Source organism: Tachyglossus aculeatus, chromosome X3 (assembly GCF_015852505.1).
Source record: "Tachyglossus aculeatus isolate mTacAcu1 chromosome X3, mTacAcu1.pri, whole genome shotgun sequence".
In the NCBI taxonomy this organism is placed as follows: Eukaryota; Metazoa; Chordata; class Mammalia; order Monotremata; family Tachyglossidae; genus Tachyglossus; species Tachyglossus aculeatus.
In genome coordinates this window covers 11,721,643-11,740,881 of record NC_052099.1, presented here as the reverse complement: position 1 = coordinate 11,740,881, position 19,239 = coordinate 11,721,643, and the positions used below count along the sequence as shown (strand labels likewise).

At 40.8% G+C, this 19,239-nt stretch overlaps 1 protein-coding gene across 3 annotated transcripts in view; it reads left to right on the top strand.

Annotated features, from left to right (window-relative positions):
* EPB41L4A (erythrocyte membrane protein band 4.1 like 4A) overlaps positions 1-19,239 on the top strand; it is a 219,104-nt gene that overhangs the window by 113,172 nt on the left and 86,693 nt on the right. For all 3 annotated transcript variants that reach the window (XM_038770473.1, XM_038770474.1, XM_038770472.1), the window contains exons 3-6: positions 219-270; positions 4,108-4,186; positions 13,725-13,822; positions 15,081-15,201. In XM_038770473.1, coding sequence (XP_038626401.1) covers positions 219-270; positions 4,108-4,186; positions 13,725-13,822; positions 15,081-15,201 — 350 coding nt within the window. The remainder of the gene's footprint in view (positions 1-218; positions 271-4,107; positions 4,187-13,724; positions 13,823-15,080; positions 15,202-19,239) is intronic.

The window sequence follows — 19,239 nt, the reverse complement described above, 5'->3', positions numbered from 1 at the left end:
TCAGGACTAATAGTAGGAGGAAAGAACTTGAACCCCAAGCTGCTGTGTTCTAAAGCCATAGACGTTTTGGCAGCTACATCCCAGGCATTGTGGTTTTATTTTCATAAATTAATTTGAATGAATCCCTTAGTCTGCAGGTGTCATTTGAAAGAAATTCTCTTCTCGTGATCGCATGTCAAGTGATTAATTCTTATAACTGTCTTTTTCCTCCTCAACAGTATTGGCTGGATCCTTCAAAGACCCTCGCAGAACACAAGGAACTGATAAATAGTATGTACCTAGTTTTAAGTTATTTTGGCAACTATTTGAAAATGACTTGCAGCCCAAATGTGATGTGTGTCAGTCAGGCCTGACTCTGGACAGGTGAAGGAGGTAGGAGATTCATTCATTCATTCAATCATATTTATTGAGTGCTTACTGTGTGCAGAGCACTGTAAAAGAGCCATAGGCTGAATATGTTGGGTTATTTCTTTTATTATTATTATTTTTTTTGTGTGTGTGTGTGTGGCTCTCACTGTGCCTTCTGGGTTCCATTCCTGACTTGATGTCCTATCCCCAATCAGAGGCCCAAGTAGTCAAAATAATATGGCAAGGCCCTGGGGGTGGAGGTGATGATCAGGCTGCTTGAAAAGCTAGAGCCATGAGGGAAAGTAGCAATATCTGACACCTAGATGCTACTTTTGGCATTTGTGTTTGCTCATAGTGTTTCCTTTTATGAGCCAGATTTTCCTAAGGAGAAGTACAATTTGGAAGTAGCCAGGCACCCAATGCCTTCAGGCCAATAAGATTTCACTCAATGCCCGGAAAAAGTAGTTTCCGAACTGAACGAGTCAGTGCAGCTCCCTAAAGTATCCATCTCACTCACAAGTTTAAGCTCTTGGGGAATCTAGTGATATTCAACTAAATTTTACACAGGGACTCCTAGGAGGAAGGGACCGATTTTTTTTTTCCTTTTGATTTATCCAGATAGATGGTCTATTCTGACCTAATTCAGCTCGTCCCTTCATTTTGTCTGGCAATTAACCAGTGAATTTGAGTCAGGTTAATAGGCAGTCTGGTTAATCAAGGGCCTCTTCTGAGATTGGTCTCCATAAAGGCAAAATGTTGAATTTGAAGGCCAGAGCTAATGCAGTTACTGAGCATGGAAGTACAGGCACAGAGTAGTATCTAGAAATTATTGAATGGAGAAACATCTTCCAATTGGCTTATGTAAATAAAGGAAATTCTGCATAAACAAGAGGTCAGCTAAATTTAGGTAAGACCTGGAGAGCTGGACATCCTCAAATAGATTCAAGGCAACCCTGAAGGCAAAATCCCAATTTCTGCCCTGCACAAGTATGTAATAAATTTGGATTCTTCTACTGCATAATATCACATTTCACCTAATTGTCAATTGGCATGGTAAAAATGTTTCCAAAACTCTTACTTTTCATAAGTTTTTAAAAAGTAAATTGAAACCATTTAGCAAATTGATGAAGAAAATGGTGTTACTTAAAATTATATATAATGCCAGATACGTAAAATGCACAGGAGCCGTTAAAAATGCCTATTTTTCCCCAGGGACTGAAATACCATGACAAATAAAAATGACATCATGAAGTAAAAGCATCCCCTATTTTTTTTCTTAAGATTTTGAGATCATTGATACTGAGGTAGAATATCACAGAAAAGGAAAAATTAGAAAAATATTATTCCAAGTTACAACCAAATGGAGTATTCAAGCCGTGTATTTTGAAAGTTTTGTGTCACGTTTTTATCTGGAAATTAGAAAAATGACTCCTGATTTTTTTTTCATCCATGTGATTAGCCAAAGGGCCTTTAGGTCGACATGGAGAAAACATTTGCCAGTCACAAGATTTAGGTTGTTGATTTCTCGCCTGTCTCTGAGCAGACCCGGTAATATCTGTTTAAATCTTTGTGTGGCTTTTCCATAGCCAGTATCCCCCAAATGCTCCAATTCCTGTTTTTCATTGAAGGGAAATTAGGGAATGCCCAGTTTCTGGCAGTTGCATATTTGGCCTTCATGAGAAAATATGAGCTTAGCCTCCCTTGATGGTTCATGAAAGGCAGTGTTGGCTGGCTGCCCAGCAGGACGATATGAGCATTTCAAGGCAACAATAGCCCAGTAATTCCATGGGTCAGTGCCTGAACTTTGAACCAGAAGGCTTGGGCATCTGGGTAAACCCTGAAGGCAAGAAGGAGACCCTCTTGGACATAGCCTCTGGAGTACAATTCCCCTTTGAGTCGTTTTTGACTGCCCATTCTTCTTGAGCATTCACAAAAGTGGTTTTATTTAGGAACAGAGGGTCTACCAGTGTGGTAGGCTAAAAACCTTTCAAGAAAGTTCATCACAGTTAAATGACCCTAATGGGTGCTTGGGGCGTTTTTTTCAACCCTCTCCTTTGTTAACTAGGTGGAGGCTGTTAGGTTTAGGGACTATAGTGCAGTTTATCAGGTCTCATAGTAATAAAATCGAGATCAGGACTTCTCTCCCTGGGCCCCTTCTGGGCTGTAGGGATCAGCTGGGGTGTTAGCAGTAATGGGCCATAGATTTGATCTTAGGAGACAGAGGGGCAGCACAGCCCCAGCTGTACCATCGCACAAAAGTCTAAGTGATCCGGAAGGTTGAACCTTCCTCTTCTAAATATTTAATATGCTTTGCATTCCCCATGCATATGCCCAAATGTAAAGTGAATTTTAAATGACATACCATAAACAGAAGTATAATGTTCAAAATAAAGCCACATCTTTTATTTTTCAACTTGCTCTTCTGATCCTTTTGACTTTTGGTTTGATTTTCTCTCCACTGGTCATCAGTCATGCCATTACGTTCAAATACCATGCTTTTTCTCAGTCTGAAAAAAAGAATGGGATTTTTGGATTTCTTTTGTGATCTCACCGTCTTGCTGTCACAGACCACTGGATCCCACACAGAGCAGTATTTATACCGAGCTGCACTGAGTTGGGAGCGTCACATAAATGCTTTCATTCTTGAAGAAGAAAGCTCTGGTTTAAAACAAAATTGTCAAATTTTAGTTCTAGAATGGGTGATGTGTTGAGTTGGCTTGACTAGATGATATGAATAGACTTCAAATGACAAATACATTTGAAAAGGAAGTAGAGGAGTTTTGTTCACTCCTGCTAGTCAGTAAACTCCTTGTGGGCTAAATTGTACACTCCCAAGCACTGAGTATAGTGCTCTGCACACAGTAAGCTCTCAACAAATGCCATTGATTGATTACAACAAGTATTCTAGATAATCCAGGCTAAAATATTGCATTTTTTTTAGCTTAAAATTAACTTAAGTGCCTCAACCCACCTTCTGTACAGGATCTGTATAGACAAAAATCACAAGTAGTGTCTCTCTTGATTCCTGTGGACATCTGCCCTTTCTGTGCAGCTTTAAGTAGTGAAGAAATTGTGGAATTATAAAAATTTTAAGGACAAGATAGTCTTGAGGTTTTCTGCACACTCAGCTCTTAGTTTAAAGATGTATTTGGGAATCAGTGTGGTGTAGTAGAAAGAGCACAGGATTGGGAGTCAAGAGGCCTGCGTTTTAATTCTGGCTCCATCACTTGCCTGCTCTATGACCTTGGGCAAGTCACTTAACCTCTCCGTGCCTTAGTTTCATCAGCTGTAAAATGGGGATTATATATCTGCATTTTCTCCCCCTTAGACTGTGAACCCCATGTGGGCCAGGGACTTTATCTGATCTCATTGTATTGTATCTGCCCCAGTGCTTAGAACAATGCTTGGCACAAAATAAATGCTAGCAAATATCCCAGTTATTATTATCATCACTATTTGTTTCCTTTTCATTACATGCTTCTATGACATGTTTTTTACTGGTATGGGATGCTTATGGAAATGAGGCTTTAAGTGGAAAATTGAGTATAAAATGAAAATATTCTATTTAATGATTAAGGATTTAAACATTAGACAGGACTCAACTTCTCAAAGACTTCATTTGAATATTTTGTTTAAAAAACAAACTACTCCTATGGGGAAAAAATATAGGGCAGTCCATATGAAAAGGTGAACAGGAATTTGCAATGATTATTTTTATATTCCTTTGTATTTAATTTTCTTTTTTTCCCCTCCTCTTAGCTGGACCTCCATACACTTTGTATTTTGGTGTTAAATTCTATGCAGAAGATCCATGTAAACTCAAAGAAGAAATAACCAGGTATGAAATGAATGAAACTTTAAAACTGATGCATGAGGGGTGGCTGATTCCCTAAAGTAGCTCGAATTCAGATCAAGCATGCAGATGAAAATTGCCTGTCTTCCCTTTTGCATATGAATCTGTCTTTTGCAAGTGTCATGTAACTCAAGGGAGAGCTCCATCTATGATGTACATTATTGAATGCAAATCAGTGACCGGTGATTGAACCTTTGGTAAAATGGGAATGAATTTATGTTATGCGGTGATGGATTTCATAGCTGCAGAGTGTGTTAGAATTCAGCCTCATCATTATAGAGCAGGTTTTCTTGTCTGTTCAAGCAATTGAGGACTTAGAAAGTGCCAACCCAATCTGCCTCAAGGAAGGATTTTAGATCCATATATGGAGAACGGTTCATTTTCCCGTTAATTGGTCATAGCTTAATTCACACTCTAAGCAGGTACTTTTGTATCCTTATAGAAGATGGGAAATGAGAATCTAATTTCATCAGACATGAAGGGCAGCCTTCAGGTGTAACTCAAACCATTCAATTCTGAAGAAATTCTCATTTTGGAAATTCCCTCCTAAAGAAAATTAGGCAGTTTTGATCATAACAACAGTATCCTTGACCTGTTCCTTTCCAGCTCTCTCCTCCCTAACCTCCCTAACGGAAACATGGCTCACTCTGGATGACACAGTCTCTTCTGCTGCTCTCTCCAGCAGAGGCCTCTTCTTCTCCCACTCCCCCAGACTCACTGGAAAAGGAGGAGGTGTTGGTTTCCTTCTTGCACCCCAGTGTGGTTTTGCACTATCCCGCCTCCCCCGTCAACCCCTCCAGATTCTAATAGCTGCCCTCCACCGCCCCCCTGGTCCCACCTCCAACTTCTTTGACCATTCTGACCCCTTTATCACCTTCCTTCTCTCTTTTTTTCATGCCCACTCTGATCCTTGCAGACCTCAACATCCACATGGATGTCGCCAGTGACTCCTCTGCTACCCGCCTTCTATCACTCTTTGAGTCCGCCAAACTCCTGCTCCACCCCACCTCGCCCACTCACCAACTTGGTCACACCCTCGACCTCATCATCACCTACCGCTTCACTATCTCCACCCTCACCAACTCTGAAATCCCTCTCTCTGATTATAACCTTCTCACCTGCCTCCTCACTCACACTCCTCCCCCCTTTAAGGGGAAGCAGCATGGCTCAGTGGAAAGATCCCGGGCTCTGGAGTCAGAGGTCATGGGTTCAAATCCCAGCTCCGCTGCTTGTCAGCTGTGTGACTTTGGGCAAGTCAGTTCACTTCTCTGGGCCTCAGTTACCTCATCTGTAAAATGGGAATTAAGATTGTGAGCCCCACAAGGGACAACCTGATCACCTTGTATCATCCCCAGCACTTAGAACAGTGCTTTGCACATAGTAAACGTTTAACAAATACCAAAATTATTATTATTATTATTATAAATTTAATTCTCAAAAAGGCAACTTTCTAACATTTTCATGGAGACTGTCTTAGTTGAACAGTTGGAAATATTTGCCCATGTGTAATGAGAGTAATAGGTTATTAACTGTATATATTTTATTGTCATACTTTAGATTTATACCTAAGAAACTTGGAAGTATGCCCTGAATATTATATCATGTTTTCTCTGAAGTAAAAATTTCCTCTCCTTTATTGAATTTCTGGAAGATAGGGACAGAAAACTGGCAGATACTTTTACCTGTAATTTGATGATAGACGATTTCCCCCTCCAGATAGGCAGTGGTATTTTATGCCCTCCGAAGGGACTGATGATTTGAAATTTATTAATTGGGCTAAGAAATTCCCACTACTACTACTGTAATTCGACTACCCAAAATGAAGTCAAGTAAGCTACTTTACAGTTCCCCCGGTTTCCTTGCAAGTTTTCCTGTGCTTTCGAAGACCTACTTTTAACTTTCCTTATTGTGGGGTGGGGGTGGGGGGGGTGGGGGGAGTGCAAGGGGGAGGCAGTAAAGAGGTGTAACGTATCTGGTAGCTGGAAATCAGAGGCTAAATTCTCTCTAGGTTGCATTCAGAATGTGCATAGAAAGTAAAGGTTTGGCTTCATTGCTAAAGTTCATATCCAGAGCAGTGCCTTGCAATTTTCTCCGAACTTTGTGAGCGCTTGGAGTTTGTGTGCACAAATCAATATGCTTGTTAGAAAACTGGGTGGAGAATGTATGTGAAATAAAGAAGCATGAGAACAACTGCACAGATCTAAGAATGCCTGTGATTTAATGGACTCATTTGTGTCTGAACATTTATTTCTGGGGGGTCATAAGTTGAGCCCCTCTAAGAATAAACTTAATGTAAAGAACATTCGGAAAGTCTTTCAGCTTTTCCCCTAGATAGCTCTAAAGCCTGAGTCTAAATCAGGGTTAAATCTCACAGGCTCTTGGATCTGAGAAGAAGGTCTTGCACATACAGCAAAGCCTTTTTCAAAAACCTGACCGTGAAAACCCAATTAAACTAGTATTTTCTTTGATTTTTGCCTTCAATCTCAGTGGTTTTATTTCTCTGTGAATGGTTCTTTTCTGTAGTTTCATGTGTAAAACCTCCACTCCTTTTTTTTCCTCCTTAAGCAAAGAATTTGTGGAAGCCAATAAAATTGGCTAATCACACTGCTGAATCATCCCTTGATTTTTTTTGTTCTTAATTTGTGAGTCTGAATAGATTTTTTTTCTTCACATCTCTGCATCAAAAATCATTTTTTAAATCTGTTCAGTTGAAGCAGCTGCTAAATGATTGCTTTGAATGCTTTGTGGGTGTTTTCTATTCAGAGGGACTTTCCTTGCTGTGGCTAGATGAACTTGGCAGAGAATGCAGGTACTCTGGCATCCATGGGGTAGATTCATTGATTCAATTCAGCTGTATTTAATGAGTACTTACTGTTTACAGAGCACTGTACTAAGTGCTTGGGAGAGTACAACGATAAACTGACACATTCCCTGTCCCACATGGGGCTGGCTCACAATCTGAATTTGAGGGAATAGGATTTAATCCCCATGTGAGGAAACTGAGGCACAGAGAAGTTTAGTGACCTGCCCGAGATCACACAGCAAGCAATTGGCAGAGTCCGGGATTAGGACCCAGGTTCTCTGACTCCCAGGCCTGTGCTGTTTCCATTAGGGCACACTGCTTTCCTGAATGTGCATTTTAGTTACATATGCCCACTAATGAAATGTTCAGTGCATTTCCATTGATCACTTTAGAAATGAATGATCATTCTTAGAGTTAACAAACTTGGTGCTATAGCACATTCTAGGAAGATCTTTCAAAAGTGCTTGGTGCATTTCTTCCTAATGTATCTTTTGAGTTACCTTCGTCAATGGATAAAAATTCTCCAAGTCTAAAAAATATGAGTTTGGCGATTTCATTATGGCTGGGGCTCCATGTCCTTATTGAGACTATGATTCCAAAGAGACTGTTCAGTGTTGGGGGAGCAAATCCTGCAGATGGTCTCTAAGGCCAGATCTATATAGCCAAAGTGAAGCTTAGGATTATTCAGTGAATTCAGGGGGATTTCTGTGTGCTTTCTTGTGCCTGCCTTTAAGGCATAACAGCCCCCTTTGATAAAAAGAATAGTTTCACAAAACTGAGAAGTAACATCATCATCTAAGTGGCAAATGACTAATTAGCTACTGACTCTGAGCTCACTGTGGGCAGGGAACATGTCTACCAACTATGCTGTATTGTACTCTCCGAAGTGGGTAGTACAGTGCTCTATCCACAATTAGTGCTCAATAAATACCATTGATTGATTGATTTTGTTTTCCTTACTTCCCCTGCACTGCCTAACCTTCTGCTTCACTTTGACTGTGAAAAGCCAGCCTGGGAGGGTGTCTGCCTCATCTCTACTCCCCTGAATTTCTGCCCCAGAGGAGAACCATGTTATTCCCATTTCTGTCTAGTGAACAGATCCAGTTAACTAACTGTGGACCTCTGGGGCAACCAGCAGGTTTACTGAGACTGCCCCCAGTGCCCTTGGACATTGTCAATGTCATATTTATTGAGCACTTACTGTGTGTAGAGCACTGTACTAAGCGCTTGAACGTGTGTACCAACTCTATTATACTATACTCTCCCAAGCGCTTAGTACAGTGCTCTCCACACAGTAATCATTTAATAAATATGATTGATTGAGAGTACAATATAACAGAGCTGGTAGACACATTCCCTGCCCACAAAGAGCTTACAGTTTAAAGTAATTGTTTAACAAATACCATCATTATTATAAAGTCTGAAAGTCCTTTAAAGCCTGAGAGGTAGCTATGGGGTTTCATGGGAGTTAATTTTTTTTTAATTTTATGGTATAATTCAGCTTTATTTTCATGAGCTTTCCAATGTAAACACTCTGGAATGCTTAAACCCAGGCATTCTGATTCTTACTGAATGGTTATGACATTTTACATCACACTGTCTTCAGGTATCATTCCTACATTCAGAAAATTGAACCATGACTCTGTGTGTGCATACAGATTATACACATAAGTGCAGCCCAGAAAATACAATCTGTCCTCAATTATCTCGATATTTCAAGCTAGAATGTATTTTGGGACCAAATTTATCTGGTTAATGTGCGTGCATAAACTCATGCTGAAGTGGTAAAGGAGCAATGTGGCAATTTCAATTTCGAGTATTTTGTTAAATTTGAGGTGATTAATTTATTACCCTTGAAATTACCATGCTCACATTTTTTCCTCTACATAAACAGGGGAGGTACTAAAGGTTTTCATATGAGCCAGCGATACAAAATTGTTATTGCAAAGTAACCCTGCAGAAAATGAAGTAGAAAGGTGTCGATGATTTAATGAACTTGGGGTAAATTAACTGGACTATCTGCATACCTTAGGCTTCCCCTTTCATGTTATTATCTGGATAAATCAGATTCATTCATGTTTTTTGCCTCTTTTAACTGGATGTAGGTCTGGGATAAATAATCCTTTTTTTGACATTTGGAAGAGCTTTAAACTCAGAGTCCTCCAGGTGCCACACAAACACTTTATTCAAATTCTGCAAAATAATAAGTAATAACTTATTGGGGGTTTTTTTAGCTGCTGGCTCAAATGAAAGTGCTACATTTGGGAATATTTTTGGAGATATAATGCATTCTTTGGGAAGGTATTTACATGGATGTTCTCTCATCCCATCCCTGGTTTTTATTTAATAGCCTTTTAGCAGATTCTCTTTTTCCAGCTCTGAGAACAATGCAGTCAGTTCAGCCTTTCCAAAAGAACATTTTTGTAGGCACGTCCTAAAGGCATTGAGATAAGAGTTAGGTGTCTTGCCAAGGATCACACATTTAGTAACCCAGCAAGTCAGGAGCAGATGTGGAAATAGAATTCCTGTGTTCTCAGATGCAGTTAATTTCGCCCATACAATTATGCTGATCTTGAATGTTGTTTTGTTATGATTTGTTCTTTACACTTGTATGTATTAAATTTAAAGCTAGGTGTAAGCTTTCTACAGAAAGATGTGTGGGGGGGCGGTGAGTCGTGTACTGGGGAAGATGTGTTTGGGTAAAGGAAATGGAAATCACACAGCAGACAAGTCACTTAGTTCTCTGTGCCTCAATTTCCTCATCTGTAAAATGGGGATTAAATACCTGTTCTCCTTCCTATTTAGACTGTGGCCCCCATGTGGGACAGGTACTGTGTCCAAACTGATGATTTTTTAGAACCCCAGTGCTTAGTACTTAGTACTTGGCACACAATAAGCGCTTAACAAATACTATTATTGTTGCTGTTGTTATTATAATTTGAAGTAATAACAGAATGTTAGTATTAGAAATTAGAGCTATTTGGTAAATTTTGTACTCCCGGAAGAAACTAGTGAGTGCCATCTAAGAATTCCATCCGTCTGAAGAAAGCCTGCTTATGTAGGTAGTGCGACAAGGTGCATGGCTTAATGGAAAGAGCATGGGCCTGGGAGACAGAGGACCTGGGTTCTAATCCTGGCTCTGCCAAATGCTTGCTGTGTGACTTTGGACAAGTCACTTAACTTCTCTGTGCCTCAGTCCTCCTGTTCTCCCTCCTAAACTGTGAGCCCCATATGGGACAAGGACTGTGTCCAATGTAATTGTATCTACCTAGCACTTAAAATAGTGTTTGACACATAGTAAGTACTTAACAAATACCATTTTTGAAAGAGTATAAAACTAGACAAATCTATCAACCTGAAATATCTAGCTATTGCAGTGCCCACAGTCTATTTTGAGACCTGGATTGTTTAGATGATGTGGTCAGGAATAATAAACAAGCTTGGAGCAGAACATAGTTTCTAACATCATCCCCACCGGGGAACAGTTGGATTATCAAAAGAGCGTGTGTCCATAATGAATGAGCTCTGCATCTCCTGGACTACCCAAATCTCCAGGCTGATTGTGGCCCACACCTTCCCTGGTGATGTCCTGATGATTTTAGAAGCCCCTAGAATTGAAATAGATTCTTCATCTAGCTGTGGAGACCTAAGGGGACAAACAAAACACTTTGCCTGAGATGGAGAATTAAGTCTGTTCACTGGGTAATTCAGTGGAAACAAACCAACACCCTTTTATTGAGGGAAGAGGTGTTGACTGAAATGATTGAGATTAACTTTATATGTTGATTAAATTCCCCACATAATTGTTTGGCTCTCCGCTTGCCATGACTACATCCAGTCATATTTCTGTAAATTCCATTTCATTTCAAGGGGTATGGTCTATTAAATGTGGATTAGCATCATGACATATGGGTTTTTTTGTATTGTGTAGCATTAAATGGAATCTAGCTATGGTGCACTTAGTTTGTAGTATTGAACAAAGGCTTATTTTTCATAGCTCTCTTGAAATCTGTGCCTACATAAACAGAATGCTTACTTCAGCACTCTTAGATCACATCTGCAAAACAACAGTGAAGCAAATGTAAAAATGAAATTTATGGTGGGAATACTTTGCTCTGGTTGTAGAGAATCAATAAAGCCTTCATCGACCACATTCACCACCAGGGATGGCTGAGGCATTTGACTGTACATTAATAATAAATAATAATAATAATGGCATTTATTAAGCACTTACTATGTGCAAAGCACTGTTCTAAGCACTGGGGAGGATACAAGGTAATCAGGTTGTCCCACGGGGAGCTCACAGTCTTAATCCCCATTTTACAGATGAGGTAACTGAGGCCCAGAGAAGTTAGGCGACTTGCCCAAAGTCACACAGCTGACAATTGGCAGAGCTGGGATTTGAACCCATGACCTCTGACTCCAAAGCCCATGCTCTTTCCACTGAGCCACACTGCTTCTCATTTTGATCCGGTAATGGTTAGCTGCAGCTGTGTAGCATCATATAAAGAAATGAAGGACAGAATCACAGACCTTGAGAAGACTTAGAGAAGTCTGTCATTTTAAACTCAAATCTTTTGTATAAAGTGAATCTACACATGCAACATCTCTTACAAAAGGCCTTCCCTGACTAAACCTTCATTTCCTTTTCTCCCACTCCCTTCTGCATTGTCATGATTTGCTCCCATTATACCCCCACCCCCCCACTCAGCCCCACAACACTTATGTACACATCCATAATTTATGTATTTATATTAAAATCTCCTCCTCCAGACGGAAAACTCATGGTGGGCAGGGATTGTGTCTGTCAACTTTATTCTATTTTGCTATCCCAAGCACTAAGTACAGTGGTCTGCACACAGTAAGCACTCAATAAATATGATTGATTGATGGGTTCAACATAATGAGGAGATTAGAGCAGTTGTCTAAGGAACTTCACCAAGTCTGGCAGCCAGTCTGGAAAATTTGGACCTAAAATCTCCTTCAGTAGTTTTAGGGTCTAAATTAATCCAGATAATCACCAAAACTCTCCACTTATCTTTGTTTCACATCCTATAATGGTGTTGCTGTTTAAGTGGGACTTTGGAGGGCAAGAAAGCTTAGGGGTGGATCCAGTAATAAAAAATAAAAATAAATTATGGTATTTGTTAAGCACTTGTTACGTGCCAGGCACTGTACTAAGTACTGGGGTGGATACAATTTACACTTTTCCTGGTGAAGTGAAAATGCAGGTTGTCATGCAGCTGGATGTTTGCAAGTATTAACTGAAAATGAGCCAAAATAATGGTCAAACTCATCTGACACATTTCTTTAGATGGTCATCATTTTATTCCAAATGCCACTCTTAATTTATTGTTGTAGATACATTTGTCTCCGTGGGTTGAGCATCTGAGGAAGAATAATTACTTATTAAATTTCCAGAATTTTGGTCTATACAGGTTCAATGTAGGTATTATCTTCCATGTGCAGCTGAAAGGGATACTGTGGTATATGTGCTTTTGCTCTGATATGGGAGCAACATAGACGAGAGAGACTGAGACTGAAATAGAGACTGGCTGTGCTCTATTCTTGTGTTGGTGTACAAGGAGGCACTAGCTCTGACTCTCCTGGACTTGGAAAGCAGACTAATAAGATATGCCTTGATTTTTGCAGGCCTGGGGGGCAACTTCCTCAGTAGAGAAGCACTGTGGCCTAGTGGAAAGAACATGGGCTTGGGAGTCAGAGGACCTGGGTTATAATTCCTGTTCTGCCATGTGTCTGCTGTGTTACCTTGGGAAGTCACCTAACTTCTCCATACCTCAGTTACCTCCTCTGTTGAGTGGGGCTTGAATCCTACTCCCTTCTACTTAGATTGTAAGCCTCATGTGCGACAGTGACTGTGTCTAACCTGATTAACTTGTATCTACCCCCAGCACTTAGAAAAGTGTTTGGCACATAGAAAGCGCTTAACAAGTACCATAAAAATAATCACAATAATATTCTCCCCTCCATTCCGTTTCACACTTGGAGGAGAGAATTTCAGAAGAATGCTTAAGCTTTGAATAGGTCAGACTTTCCCTGCATTCCCTTCAAACAAGGGTAGATTGCATCTGCCACAAAGCTGCTAGGGAGAGATATTTGTGTCATTCTACTATGGAAACTCTGTTCCCCTGACCCTTGTTGGTGTCTGCATGATCCGGTGACACATAGGAACAGTGCTCATATGAGTGGGATAAGGGGGCCAATCCTCTCCATTGCTTATAACTACACACCCTTACCCCCAATCACTCCTCTAGGAATGAGGTAGAGTTGGAGTCAATGTTTTCTGAAAGTAAAGGTGGCAAAATGAATTCTTGCTCAACCCTAGGTGTTGATATCCTTTCTTACAGTAATCAGTCACTTTAGCCGGTACTAACTTGGTGCATTTTATTGTGAGGAGCAAGGTCTTCCCATGGGAATTGGACCCACTCTATGTTTCCACTTTGGCTTCTAAACATTTGCTTCTGCCACAGAGGGAGTTTTGGGGACAAAAGCCTCCTGATTAGACGTCAGTGACTCGTCCCAGTCCAAAGCTTCCTGAATTAATCAGTTTCCTGTGCTGCCTTATTTGACTGCCTTTTCAGTCTGTAAAGAGGGGAAGGTGATGAGGAGAATTTTGTAAACCCTTGCTTTTCAGACAGTCTAAAACCAAATAAGAGTGAGGGCTATCAGGTTAATGTACTGTTCCATTTTTTTTTCCAGATATCAGTTTTTTTTGCAGGTTAAACAAGATGTCCTGCAAGGACGCATGCCCTGTCCTGTCAACATTGCTGCTCAGCTGGGAGCATATGCTATTCAGTGTAGGTATTCCTAATGCATGGTACTGGCCCATTTTTTCAATAGTTCTTGACATCAGTATATTTCAAATCTTTCTCTCTCCAGAGAAGCCTTTGAATTTATGTGCCTCTGTTCAAATGGCATTTTTGTTAGGGAAAAGAAAATGTGGAATTAAGTGAATTTTAAATTGATGCTGCTTTTGGAATAGACAATCTAGAACCAATTCCATGCATTTTATATTAAGGCTGTATGGGCTTTGTTTCCAATAAATGAAAGCTAGTGTAGTTGTGTTGTTAGAGAGATCTTTACTGAGAAAATATCTTTTATTATTGCCTGATAGCATTATAATGCAGATCCAGTGTCCAATAATTGAATTACAAATCTCCCTGGTGTAGGCAAGGATCAAGCAATTTAGCCTCTTGTTGTGTATCGAAGTGTGATTAAATGGCACTCCAGGAGAGAAAACTTTCAAAGCTCGATTTGACTGTTTTATTGAAAATAACAGCATCGGTTTTATTTAATCCTTGTAATACATTTTGATGTTTCTCCCAAGTCAGAAACAAATGCAAAATCTTTCTCTCTCTCTCTCTCTCTCTCTCTCTCTCTCTCTCTCTCTCTCTCTCTCTCTCTCAAACACTCACACACACACAGACACACACACACACAGAGTCTATATTCTGATGCATCCTGTTCCCTTCCATCTCAGGTTACAGTAATGCGATCTCTCATTCATATTTATAAGTATAAGATTATTTGGACAATCTCATTAAAGATTTTTAAGAACTTAGAAATGAAAGGCAGCTTGCCAGACTGAAAAAATTGGATCTTGTCCACTGCCCTCTGTTCACTCTCCCTAGCATGCACTTTCATGTCCCCTTTGCTCATATTAAAACTTCCCAAATCCTTTCCTCCCCTCGTGCTGGCCATTTGGTTTCATCTTTTCTCCACCACACTTTTCTTAAAGAGACAGGCAGGGAAAAAGTTTTCCTCCTGTCTGGATGGGTTAGGTAGTTCTCTCCTTCATCTCATTCGGATAAGGAGCTGTCCAGCTTCAAATTTTTCACATCCCCTCTTCTCCCTCTGAAGTTTGTTCCATTGAGGAAGCTATCCATCTTCCCCATTGACCACCAGACTTGAGTAGGTGCTGCCTCTTCCCTCCATCTGTTTTTTACTCCTTCAGTTTTGGAAGGTCCTCCAGGAAGTCTTAGGTGGCACCTGAACCTTTTTGTAAGGGGTTCTAGAAATGAAAAGATAAATAAATGACTATTTCTCTTTTCCTAGCTGAACTTGGTGACTACGATCCATATAAGCATACCGCAGGATATGTGTCAGAGTATCGTTTTGTTCCAGATCAGAAGGAGGAGCTGGAAGATGCCATAGAACGGATACATAAAACGCTAATGTAAGAATAGTAAAGTGTTGTATGTTTATATTAAGATTAACCCATCATACAAGAAGTCTATGTGAGTGCCTACATAGGACTCAATTGCAAAATGCTAATCTTCTCATTCATTTGAAATCCCCACACTCCTTTTTTAGCACTTTTTTTTTAACCGGTATTCTCTTTTCCTGAATTTTCACATTTGAAACCTTTTGGAGTTATCTGCTTGTCAGTTTGCCCAGGTTTAGTGGCGACTAGCCAGACAAGGTGACGGCACCATCATCCTGTCGGCCAATCACCACCTGGACTTTAGAAAACATACACCACACACACATATGCACCAATTCCCTATGAGGAACAAGCATAATGGATCGGACCTTTTAAGTCTAGAAAGATGAAGGCTAAGGGGGGACATGTGGTAAATCTATAAAATCACGAAGGTTGTGTGTGGACAGGGCAAATAGAGAATTGTCATTCACAAATCCCACACCCTGGGATGAGGGGCCACCTTGTGAAGCATGAAGGTGGGTTTGGTTCTGAACAAAGAAACACTTCTTCCCACAGCCTGGGATAAGCAGATGGCATTCATTCCCATAGGAAATTGTGCAGACTGAAAATAATCAGGAGATTCATGAGGGATTTTGATAAATTCATGGATGAGAAGTTACTAATGGGTTTCTAGAGGGAAAGTTAGAAATGTGGAGGGGTAAACCCGGTGTGGGCAGGGACTGTCTCTATTGCTGAATTGTACTTTCCAAGCACTAAATACAGTGCTCTGCCTACAGTAAATGCTCAATAAATACGATTGAATAACAAGGTGGGGACATTAGAGGGTCTGTGTCCCACCATTAAGCTGGATATCAAGGAGGAAAACCATCATCCTATTCCTGCAAGCTGCCTGTTGTCACTGTTGAAGACAGAACTGGGATGACTGGACTATTGGGCTGATCCAGTAATGGCGCTGCTTAAGTTCTTAATTAACAGCCTATGTTTTACAGTTGTAATTTAATTACAGTTATCTTGGTTAAAGCCTCAACACTGATTAAGTTTGTTTTATTGCTTTTTTGGTATCATTCCCTTCTGAATTTAATTGGCTTCAGATCAATTACTGTGTAAGAAAAAATGCAAAGTTAATCTGGTCAAAGAAAGTATTTGCTTAAAGGATCCATTTCAGTGGGTAGAACTAGGATTTAATTGGTGAATGGCAATCAGGAAAGCCAGGCTCTCCATCTTGTGTCAGTGTGTGCCAGAATCCACTCCACCCTGATTATGAAGTCCTTCATTTCACCGTCTCTCTTGAAGTGGATGTTAGAGTGTGCTTGTTATAGCATTATAGAGGTTAATGAGGTTAGGGTGTTTGAGAAAGATAATCCTGGCAGAAGTTTTGGAACAGTGCTGTATTATGAAATTATCTTGTGGAAAAAGATCTGATACTTAAAAAAAACTAATATCATTGGGTTTATGCAGTGAAAGATTTCAATTATCCAGCACAGAGGGTCAGAGGAGGTTCAGGAAACAATGGGAGGGCAGCTTCTCCCTGCCAGGTCCATTTCCTTGACATCTTACAGAGCGGGTCTCTTCAGTGCCTGCCTTAACTCTTTGGTGGCTTTCTTCTGAGGAGTTAGGGTAAGATAGATTTTAGCCCCTTGGTGGACTTATTCTCAGCAGGGCCTGAGGGAGTCTGAGTTGAGTAAATTGTTGAATCAGAATTGTGAAATTACACAAACCCTGTGTAATTTTTAGTATCATAGAAAAAGGGTGGTGGTCAAACTCATGTATTAGGTATAAGAGAAAACCATTTACCTTTTTTTTTAAAATGATATTTGTTAAGTGCTTACACCTGTACTAAGCACTGGGGTAGACATGAGATAATCAGGTTAGTCACAGTCCCTTTCCCACATAGGACTCACAGTCTTAATCCCCCTTTTACAGATGAGGTAACCAAGGTACAGAGAAGTGAAGGGAGTTGCCCAAGGTCACAAAACAGACAAGTGGCAGATAAGGGATTAGAACTCAGGTCCTCTGACTCCCAGGCCCATGCTCTTTCCACTAAGCCACTCCGCCTCATGACCAAGGACAGAAAAATGTGTAACATAAGAACAGAAGATATTGTCATTCCTGGAATTCTTCTAGTCTGTGAGCCCACTGTTGGGTAGGGACTGTCTCTATATGTTGCCAACTTGTACTTCCCAAGCACTTAGTACAGTGCTCTGCACACAGTAAGCACTCAATAAATATGATTGAATGAATGAATTCCCAGTTATAGTGTCCTTTTATGTGATAGCACTATTGAATTTTAGTGCAAGTATTTATCACACTTTCTTACTCTGAGGTAACTCTTTGGTTAGTGGTGTGACAGAGGACTGGCTCATACTTAGAGAAGCAGCGTGACTTAGTGGAAAAAGCACGGGCTTGGGAGTCAGAGGTCGTGGGTTCTAATCCTGGCTCTGCCACTTGTCTGCTGTGTGACCTTGGGCAAGCCACTTAACTTCTCTGTGCTTCAGTTACCTCATCTGTAAAATGGGGATTAAGACTGTGAGCCCCATTTGGGACAACATGATTACCTTGTATCGAACCCAGTGCTTAGAACAGTGCTTGGCACATATTAAGCGCTTAACAAATACCATGATTATTGTTATTATTCAGTGTAAGTACAGTAATCTTATCTTTCCCTGGCGCTTCTTTCTGGCAATCAGGTAATCCTGCCCCATCACTTTCTCAAGTCTTCTCCCTGTCATGACCATTTACATTTTTTTCCATTTCCTCACCACACCTGTTTAACCCTCCCTCCCCAAATCCCCCCCCTGCATCTCTTACAGGCCATCCTCAGTGCCCACCTTACCGAAAGCTAGTTTGAAAATTTCTTTTAAAAACTTGTCAAAAACTTCCCAACTGTAACTCCTGGGACTGCCACCTCTGCGGGTTTTAGGATGGGATTGGCGGGGGGGGGGGGGGGGGGGGGGGGGGGGGGGAGGCGGGGCTGGGGGGAGATGTTAATGGTGGAAGCAGTCCTCTCTCAGGTCTCCTTCCCCATTCCAGTTTGGCTCGATTCCTGTATCTGTGGTGATCTCAGGAGTTGCAAGCCAGGAAGGGACTTTCTGTGGCCACAATGGTGAAACAAGTTTTATAAAAAATAATTTTGAGAGTGACAACAGGTGCAGGGATGGAAACTGGGGGAGTATGGGGGAGTAGGGTAAACCATTTTATAATTTCCAGGAAGGTGAGAGGGAGTTCGAAATGGGGTGAGCGGGGGGGAGGAGGGGGCAGGAGAGGGCAAAAGGGAGGGCGAAGGCAGGGTTACATGGTCACCAGCCAGAGACGACAAGGGGATCGACATAGGTATTTCACTTCCACTGACGTAGAAGTCAATTACCCTGTTGTGGAACTATTTGAGCATGAAACTATACTTTTGGGGGTTTTCAATATATTTATGTAGTTGCAGACTTTCTTCATCAATCCACTTAATATTTATTGGTGCTTTCCATGTGCAGAGCACTGTACTAAGCACTTGGGAGACTGCAGTACAACAGAATTAGCAGATATGTAAATTGAGGACTTTAAGATCCTCAATTTCTTAATCTTGGTAGTGCACCTTGCATCCTTTGTGAGAAACAGCACTTCGTCTAGTATTTTTTTCCACTCGGAACTAGTTCAAAGAGCTAAATGCGGTGTAGGTCAGACCAATGGCTCATACAACCCAGGATTCTGTCTTTGTCAGTGGCAACAGGGTACTTGGGCAATGTGTGATGGCAGCCCCTCTTGCCTTCCATCTTCACAATTACCATCTCCCATCCCTACCTTTCCCCTCTACAACCCTAACTTCCCTCTAGTAACCCATTCCCAGATCTCTCATCCATGAATTTATCCAAACTCCTCTTGAAGCTATTGACACTTTCCGCTTACACTACTTCCTGTGGGAATGAATTTCATAAGCTTATCACCCTCAGTGTGATGAGGTGTTATCTTTTGTTTATTTTGACCCTACTCTATCCTGGTATTGTGGGATTAGGTGAACAACAGTTCTGTGTTCATCCTTTTTAAACCCAATGTGATTTTGTA